This window comes from Corapipo altera, unplaced genomic scaffold (genome assembly GCF_003945725.1).
Source record: "Corapipo altera isolate COAL_440 unplaced genomic scaffold, ASM394572v1 24, whole genome shotgun sequence".
NCBI classification, from domain to species: domain Eukaryota; kingdom Metazoa; phylum Chordata; class Aves; order Passeriformes; family Pipridae; genus Corapipo; species Corapipo altera.
This window is the reverse complement of record NW_020884903.1, coordinates 9,370,203-9,380,122: the sequence shown is the minus strand read 5'-3', so window position 1 is coordinate 9,380,122 and position 9,920 is coordinate 9,370,203. Positions and strand designations below refer to the sequence as shown.

Sequence of the window (9,920 nt, the reverse complement as noted above, 5' to 3'; positions counted from 1 at the left end):
AGGTGGGTCACCTGATCATAAAAGAAGATCAGGTTGGTCAGACAGGACCTGCCCTTCCGAAACCTGTGCTGGCTGGGTCTGATCCCAGTCCATCCTGTAGGTGCTGTGTGATTGCACTTAGGATGATCTGCTCCATACAGAATAAAACCCCCTGAAAGCTTCATAAGAACAGCTATCAAATACTTATGCTGTTCAATTATTTATAGTACAGTTTCAAATCACTGTATATCATAATGATATCCATTCCCAGCTGCCTAAGGAGAATTTCTACTAGTGTTCTATTATTCTGCATTCTGAGCAAGTGAACATCTCTCTAGGGACTAAGCTTCTTTTTTTTGCCCCTGAAAAAGAGGAGGAAGATCTTTTTGGTTTTGAATTCCTGTTTTTCCAGTGCCAACTGTATTTCAGATCTCCAAGTAGACTTCACAACCCGACATACAGAGGCCAGTTATGAGCCCTTACTGTCATCTCTAAGATTGCTCCTTCAAACTTTTTTCCCTTTACACTTTTTCCCCAATCTCTGCGCTTGCCTTATGTATTTCCATTAGCTTACAGGCCACAATGAATCCTAAAAGTGGGCTTTGACTCAATACATGTCTACAATGTTCCTTAGATGTAATCTGTAACAGGTTAGGTTGCTGATAATTTACACATTGGAACAATCCCACGAGTATTAGAATGGATAGCACCCCTTGTGATAGTGAATGAGACTGAGAGTAAACTGAAATGAATTGTGAAAACCCCGAGCATACCTTCTCTGGCTTTTTATTTCTGCAGTTGGCATGCAATACAATAATTGTCTTACTCACATTCCTGTCTTCTCTGCTTGTTAAGTGAGTTTTTTCAAGTTTCTTGTTATCAGACATGCATTTATTTGCAACCATTTCCAAGATCACGACTCTATTGCCTAAATCAATCATGTAACTTGAATTCCATGCTGGAAATATTTAGGTATCCAGATCATTTTTAAACTCAGTCATGCACAACACCACTTTTCCTTCCCAGTCTAAGATTACGTTTTCTTTGCAAGATCTTCTGTTTACTGAAGCTTAGTGAAAGAGTAATCATTTTTGATATTTTAAAGTTTTCATTACCTGAAGGGATATTTCTTTTTGTCACTATACAGCAGGTATACACAGGACCTTGACTCAAACAGAGGTCACAAAAATGACATAGTAATATTATTATTCCCACTAACCAGCTCTCAGGATGTTGGCCGCCTACACTATATACACAAGTTTTGTCATCCACAAAAATGAGTGCAGAGATAGGAAAGTTAAGACCAAATTGTACATATGCCTTAAATACATTTTGAGTAGTCTGCCACAAGTTTCTGGAAAAACAACATATCACTGGTGAGTGACATATTTTCATTTCCTAAAGGAGAAGGAGGTTTAGAGCATATACATTTTTATTAATTCTGCAACAATCAAAACTGAACTCTGGAAAATGTTTAATTTCCATGAAAATGTCATTGTTTTGGCTCTGACTCACTGGTAGCGATTTTTTTTCCCCAATCACTTTAGTAACAATAACATGACACTTCTACATCAGAAATAACTGGCATACACTGTAATTCTGTGTTTTCCCAGAGAAAAAGAAGAAAGACCTTTAAAAAGGAAATACAGAAATGGTTACTGCTTGTGTTTACTGACAAGTGAAGAGAACCTTCCAGTTACTTTGCTGTCTCCTGTTCCAACATCCAGTGAGAGGATGAACACTGACCTGCCTACCATACAGAAGGATCTCTGCATGGCTTACTGGTAGCAGAGCAATCCACTGAAGCAGGGACAGCTTTATAAGGAACAATTGAGGCTGTTTTGAGAATTAGGACAGGGGTGTTCTCAAACATGATATTTAAACTCAGTGAATGCAGCTGTTCTCCTCCAGTGGAAACCACCAGGTAAACTGGTACTGCAGAAGAGATCAATGTTCTGTATTCCAGATGTCTTGCTGGACTCATCTTACCTAATTTTGATTATGGTGTTTCCATATATGTGCTTGCAGGAAACAGGATTTAGGGAATTTTTTTAAGCCAGCCTGGTCCATAGGGACCAACTGAACTTCTGCCTCAGAAGGAATATGGAAAGAAGTAACTAGTTCCCACAACAACAGGTTTTGTTAGCAAAAACTGTTTAACTTCTTTTTCTGCAGCCAAACTACATATGTATAAAACTTTAATACTCTTGAAAATCTTGTGGGGCTTAAATAATCTTGCTGGTGATAGGTATCTAGCTAGGAGGAGAATGATAAATGAAGCTATGAAGTTCTTTTTTTCCTTCACTGAAGAGATGTTCCTAGAAAAAGGATTAGCAAAAGCTTTCCGTCACTGAGATAGGAAAGCATTTAAGCCTTGTATTTGTCATTTGTTCAAATTAAGAACACTAATATATCTAAGCTTGGGTAAAGGTGGATTTCTTCTGCTACTTTTGTCTTCATTTTATCAAGTGTATTGTCAGCTTTTTCATAATGCAGGAGAAGTGATGTCCTTTAGAGTCATGTCCTCCATCCAAGAAATAAGAAGAAAAGCACCCTAGTATATCTGCTTAGCAGGTGATGCAGGCAGTAAAAGAAAATCATGAGCAGCACCTTATGGACGAAGAACATTCCCTGATAAGTAACACTTCTAGACATAGACAAGGTGGGAAAGAGAGAAGTTTAAATGGAATGCTGTGTTTTTCAAAACATTTTGAAGGTAACAGTATTTAGAGCTTGATAGTTTTCTTAAAGAGACACCAGTGAATATATTAACTACCATTTAGCTACATGAACGTTTTATATGTGTATGCCTCTATCTCTTACTGTTGCATTTTGGTGTCAGGGCTTGAAAACAAAGTATGGTGAAGTACACTACTTCCTGAACACATTAGTTACTCTATAGAAAAGGCAGCTTTATAGCAAATACCAAATGTTCTCCTCAAATTACAAGAGAACACTTTTAGAGATAGAAGTGTCTTCCATAAATGTGGCTTATTGCCAACAGGAAAGTAATGAGCACTACATGGTAAAAAGACCATCTGTATTATACAATTCATCCAGAGGCACAGCCCGTGTCACCAATTATAAGTATCTGAATATCAGAAGTTAATCATAGATACTGGGGTCTTTCTCTCTTTTTCTCTGTGGAGGTGACGATCTTGAGGGAGGTGGCCAAGAGGAAAAGTGACTGTCAAGTACTACAGTTCCCCTTGTCTATGACTGACTTTTAGACAACCATGACAAGGTTTGTAATGCAACTTCAGCAAAGAGGGACGACTGAAAGCACCCTGAAAGGGCTCTGCACCCCTTCCCATGAGGGGGTAGACTGACTCACTTGCTATATTCACTGAATCACAGAATCATTAGACTGGAAAATATGCCCAAGATCACCGATCACACCTTTGATCCAACACCACTGTGTCAACTAAACCACAGCACTAAGTGCCACATCCAGTTATTTCCCGAACACTTCCAGGGACAGTGCTCCACCACCTCCCTGGGCAGTCCATTTCAATGCCTGACCACCCTTTCAGTGAAGAAATTTTTCCTGATATCCAACCCAAACCTCCTCTGGCACAGCTTGAGGCCATTTCCTCTTGTCCTGTCACTACTTGTCTGGGAGAAGAGGCTGACCCTCACCTTGCTACTGGCAAACACTGGAAGGAGCAGATGGTGCTGATGTTCTGTGTGGTGTTAATTTATTTGGAAGATATGAATACTAAAGTCTTTATCTTCAGCTGTTTGTCATGGCTGTGTGCCTTCACTCCTCCTACCCTTACATGCTTTTGGACTAGATCCGTTTTGCATCACTAACATTCTTATTTTACCATCTGACCTACAAAGGCATCCAGAATGAAAACAGTAGAGTTGGTCTACAGTTAAAATACCACTTTCTTTATTGCAGTGGTAGTGAGAAATCCAAGCAAAGGAAGACAAAAAACTTCCCATCCAAATCTAAAAACTTGGAAGACTCAGTACTTGGGTGTGCAGACGTATTATCCAGCATTAATTTATTATGAGCCATTGCTTTTCTATGTCAAGACTATCTGCCATAAACGATAGCTCTACTATATTTCATTGGTTTCACTTTCAATCCTGTATCTGTTATTATCAAAAGTCCTTAATGGATGCCCTGAGAGGCTACTTCCTGTAACACAACCCCAAAGCTGGGAGACACAATCAAGAACACCAAACAATTCACGTTGTAGACTGGCTACCCCAGTATTATCCAACACTCAATGAGACAAGGCAGCAACTTTGATCGTTGGCTATCTGTTGTCTTCTATGACAATGGTTCTTCTCGGATAGGTGTCAACGTCCACAATTATGTAGCGGACCTCAAATCTTCCTGTTTCAGGATTCTGCAAGGAAAACAATTTCAGGTTGTTTTTTTCTCTTTGGCAGTTTAAGTTCAAGATTAAGCTTGCCAGCTATATTTAGCAATTGTACATACCTCTTTGACTTCCACGTGGACTGTTCCCTGTTTCCCTGATTCAGTGCCCTCAATATAGAACTTCAAACGCATATGTTTCAATCCGTCCTTTACGTATTCAATGTGACTAAAAACAGCAAAACAAAACAAAAACCCAACCACCCAGCAAGGATACATATTATATGCCTGTTAAGACTTCAAATTTAAACTTACTTAGAAGGGTTGCTTACTCATTTTGTAAGAAAGTGTATTCCGATGGAGTCCTTATGCTACCATGGATTCCTTCTCTACTGCTCTTCCCAAGCTTTACTGTGAGTGCCTAAGGACTAGTGGAGTTAGAAGAGCTAATTAGCTGTTGAGGATTAAGAGACGGAATGTTTAAATGTTCTCACCCCAATCCTCCCCTAAAAACTCAAAAGCAATCCAGTAGCTGAAGACTCTGGAATTTCCCTGTATTTCTTTTAAAGAACCCTGGGATTCAGAGCCATCCCCTAGAAAGGGATGCCCACGTCACCAAGACTACCAGAGGTTTTTTTAGGCACTTAAACTAAGTTAACAAGCCAAAACACACAAAGCATGCTTTGTCAACTTAACTATTGGGCTGATTAAATCACATCAAAACAGTTAATTAATGTGCTTTACTTACTTTGGCAATAATTTTGTTCTGTTGAAGTTGTATAACTTTGGTATTGATATCAGATCTACAACCCAAATGCTGATATTTAGACTGGAGTCGGTTTATGTGCATGATTAGATAAATAGAAAGGTCCCGTTCCTTTCGAAGTGACCATTTTCAGAAACTAATGGTCAAATGAAAGTTCTGGTGCGAATTTATGCTTCCTACAGAAATTACTAACTGCTGCATTCTACCAAGCTATTATTTCCATCAGTCATACCCAGGTACACACTGTGAATTCAGTTTAAGGCGACATGATGGGTTAGAGAGAACACAAGATGAATGAAGAGCCTTACTGTGGTAAATTCACATTTAAGGTGTTCATACACAAAAAAAACCCCTGTACATTTTTGAGACATTGAAGGTCATCCTTATACTGCTGGTGCAAACTCTACAATCTTACACAGCTCTCAGCTCAAAAGTTTATTTAAAATACTAGACATTCAAAATGATGGAAATGAAAAATCAGGAAAGCTGATTCATAATACATTTACTTATCTACATAGTTCATTTTACAGAGTGGTGCTTAAAATGTCTGTGCATATTCATTTCATTTAGCAGCTCTGCTTTAAACACTTTTTCACAGAGGCTGGTGAAGAGATAAAACTTCAACTAGTAAAAGCTGAAAAACACCCCAACCTAAATTTCATGGTTCAAGTTGTGTACTGGGGGTTATGTGTCTCATCCTATATGAAACCTCATTGAACATACTCCAGTCAAAGACCCCAATAAAGGCAAAGCATAAAGGATTTATGTTTTGTAAGAAATAGTTCTGTTGTTTTCCTGAAAAAGAGAGTAATAAATACACACACTGATGAAAGCTTTAGGTGAGAGATGTTCTATTAAATACACAATAGAGATGTGGCCTCAAGAACAAAAAAGCAATATAAGGAATGGGCAGCCAGTTCTGAGTATCAGCTCAGAACAGTTTCAGACTGTAAATTTCAGTCAGATTCCTGTTCTCCACACTCATGTCTAGGCCTCTTTACTACTCTCTTCAGACTCCCCCTGGTTTTTGGAGAGACCAGCTCTACGTTTGCCATGATGACCATTGCTTGTTTTGAGGCACTCAGAATTGGCATTTTATTGTACTTACTGGTATATGCCACACAAGAGGTACTGCACAAAACTTGTATGTTCACTCAGAAGTGACAGGGTATGTCACATACAGTTCTTCAATCTAGATCTAATTTGTGACCCAAAATGTCTTTACTGTGCAAAAACTACTATCTGTATGGGCAAACACCAAAGGGTACCTGACATGTTGTCGTCTTCCTCTTCTTGTTGCCTCCCCATAACCTTTAATAGAGTCACCAAAAGCACCAATTATCTACAAAAGAAGAGGCTAGAATTGTCAGAAGGTATCACATACAAACAGATATTCTGGTATCAGCTCACACCCCTGCTAGGAATGCATTTTCTTTTAACAAAATGCCCTTTCTGAGTCTAGAAGAGTTTACGAAAGAAAACAGTGTTAAGGAAAATTCCTCTGTATTCCACTCCTTTACAGTCAAATATTAAACATTTAAAATAAATCCTACTAATATCTTCCATTTCACAGAGTATTCTGAGTTGAAAGGGACCCACAAGGATCATTGAGTCCAATTCTTATGTGAATGGCCCATTATGGGTATCAGATCTGTGACCTTGGTGTTATCAGCACCATGCGCTAAGCAACTGAGCTAATCTTTTACTGTCCTCTGAGATGAAGATGTGTAAACTGACATTTTGTGTAAAAAGGAAAAAAAAGCATGAAATATTTGTTCGTGTCTCCTCCAAGAGAATATTTCAAAGTTTAAAATGCAAATGCATTCCCCTTCACATTATCTAAAAAACACTACTGTTGAAGAAATTCAGGGTTTTTTTCAAATCTATAGCGCCAGAGCAGATTAACCTAGTTTTAAACTTACTTTAAAGTTGATTAGAAAGGGAGGGTAGGTTTTACTGTGCAAGTACTGGCGAGAAGTTTTAATTCTACAAACTTGTTCCAAAGCAGTCATAATTTTTTTTCTAGTGACAACTCGTCACTTCATTTCTAGGTTATCCTCAGTGGCATCTGAAGCAACCTTGTTTGAAAGCTATTGCATGCATTTCTTGTTTTGCCTGAAGTAGTGGTTTTTAGAATCTAGTTTTAGATTGATTTTTGTTTACACCTAGCTATGATGACTGTGTGATCCCATGATTGTTCTGCATCTCTTTTCCTGTTAGCCACGGGAATGCTAACCGGAGGAAGAGTTTACATTTCTGGGTATCTATCTATTCAGTGTTTCACAGAATGACAGAACCATAGTGAAGTGTCACAACAGAATAACTGTGTGAGAAAAGGCAGCAGGCTAGATTTACAGAACTTAAGGGGGACCAGTTGCCTCTGTGGCCTGCAGAACTCCTTACGTACTACATGTAGCAGGTACTCAGGTACCTCTGTAAGACTTTCTGCATGTAGGCACAAGCACATGCTCTGAAGGGCAGACTGTATTTGCATCAGTTTTTGTGTTGTGGCACACTCACTTGCCTTCCAGCAGGCTAATTCACGCAGGCCCAATGCTTGCATTGACCTGTCCTAACACAGGCTCCAGTTTGACGCTGACCCACCTCTGGCCAGCTAAAAGCACCTGCAGATCTTTTAAGCACCACATGGCTTTTCCCACAGCTTGGCTTGTGAGATTCCTTGCACAAACTTTTGACTTGAAAAGAGACAGTAACTACTGAGAAACATAAACATGACTGAAGTCCAAAAACTAACCTGAGGATGAGATCTGCATTTCTCCAAGGCATCTCCATAGATCTTATTTGGACTAGAAGAAGAGAATAGCTCTTTAAAAATCACGTAGAACAAACCACCTGTAACAGAAATAACAGTAAATGGAATGAAAACTTACCAAACCTGACGGAATTTATAAAAAGTGTCTTCTGATAAAGAATGTAATCATAAAAAATAACCTGTAACACCAATTCCAACAAGCACCACAATAAAATAGGTAAAGTCTCTTCCAGCTTCTTTCACTGAAATAAGACAGAAAACAACACAGAAGTTACAACCTTGGATAATAAAACTTGCATAGCTTTCTCACGTAAATGCTCTTCTATTAGTCTGCAGCTCAAATGACATTTTGGCAGGAGAAAAAATTCCAGGAACAGTTTCCATAATGTCTCATCACTATAAGTAAGAGACCATGAAACATCTCTTATATTGTACAGGACATGTTTATATCTCTGTGTTAAGCCTTATTATTTTTTCCTACTAGATGATTTCAAGATCCAAAAAAAGTACTTACTGCTATTTTTTTGGGTACGCGAGAGCTAGATTTTTTAAGAACTAATGAGGTATTTAGCACCTAAACCCACAATTATTGCAATTCTCATGTACAGAATGGGAAAAGTAAAAATACAAAAGCTTATAAATTGCACACACTGAAAATAACTTTTATAAATTACTAATCAAGAGAACAATAAAAAGGAGGAATATTAGACCAAAATATGTTTTATTTATTAACATCTTTAACTACTGTTTATCTGAATAGTTTTTATCTGTCAGGTTTGATCTAAAGTATTAGTAAAATTATAAGTATACACTCCAAAAAAAGTCACAAGAGATTCTCTGTTTCAAAATATTTTTTGAGAACTTGAAAAGAGATTACTAATCTTTTAAAGTGATAAAGTGTGCCTTTCAGTTAAGCACAAGTTACCGAGGAAACTTTAATAATCATTTCTCCTGCAGTCTCCTACTCAGATGAAGGTATTTTTCATAAACCATTTCAAAGCACTCAGAATTTCTGAGTCTAATTATGTAGTAATCACTTTTCACTGAAGTGAATGACACCACCCAAACTGACGGCAGTCCAATAAAGAAACTAGTATCACACATAGAGCTTTGAGAGCAACTCCATAGAGAAACTAGTATCACAGATAGAGCTTCGACATTTTTGCTGGAGGTGAACTTGTTTCAGCAGCAGTGAGACAGGCTGCATGTGACAGGTTTCTCTTTTGAAAAGGAAAACGAGAGGCTACTTCACCTTGTCCCTGACGTGACCTGAACACTAAATCTGTTCTGTGGCTGTTTGGAAGAAGCCACACAGTGTGTTCTGGTTGTGCTATGCATACACTGAAAGGTACCAACTGCTCAAACAGTACGATGTGAAAAGAAACCGGCTTGGTAGTTTTCAGAGATTCGGTGTGTTGTGGGTTTTTTTCAAATACTTGTGTTTTGGGACTACAAAACCAGAGCTGCAGCAGGAAGTTGTCTCCGCAACAGCCTCTCTGAGCAGCGCACAGCATCCTCCTCACTGTGACTGCCGCTCGCCTTACCTTTCTGAGCAGCCGACAGCAGCGTTTCCTCGTTCCGCGCCCTTTGCACGGACACATCTTTGCTATTTTCTCCAGGTTTTTCAGCTCTCAGCCCTCCCGCCTGCGTCCCGATACTCTGCCGGGCGGGCCGGAGCAGCAGCGGGGGCTGGTGCCGCCACCTCAGGCAGGACCCGGTTCCCATCCCCGCCCCGGTCCCCGTCCCCAGCAGCGCCCATCCGCGGGGGGCGAGCAGCCACCTCCCCAGGCATGTCCGCCCGAGGGAGGCGGGCAGCATCCCGGGCACGGCTCCCCGCCGGCTTCACGGCGGTACGGTGGGGGCAACCGAGCCGAAAGGAAAGTTCCTGCCGCTCGCCACGCTCTCCCGGGGGACCCTCAGGGAAGAGCCAGGGCAGCCTCCCGCCCCGAGCGGCAGGTCAGGAGCCCCACTGACCCTTTACCGCCGACAGCCGCCACCCGCCATTGCCCCGGCGGAAATGTTTGGGACGGCGAGCGGCAGCGGCGAGCCCTGGGAGCGGTAGTTTGGGCGGG

General features: G+C 40.2%; 1 protein-coding gene across 1 annotated transcript; it reads right to left on the bottom strand.

The window, feature by feature from the left end:
• Nucleotides 1–3,852: 3,852 nt before the first annotated feature.
• On the bottom strand, nt 3,853–9,877 carry TIMM21 (translocase of inner mitochondrial membrane 21). The gene is made up of 6 exons (XM_027650948.1): nt 9,393–9,877; nt 8,028–8,090; nt 7,831–7,928; nt 6,344–6,417; nt 4,433–4,538; nt 3,853–4,340 (listed from the first exon to the last, which is right to left on the bottom strand). Exons 1-6 carry the CDS (start codon nt 9,664–9,666, stop codon nt 4,248–4,250), a joined length of 708 nt encoding a protein of 235 aa, XP_027506749.1. The 5' UTR covers nt 9,667–9,877; the 3' UTR covers nt 3,853–4,247.
• Between the last annotated feature and the right edge of the window lie 43 nt (nt 9,878–9,920).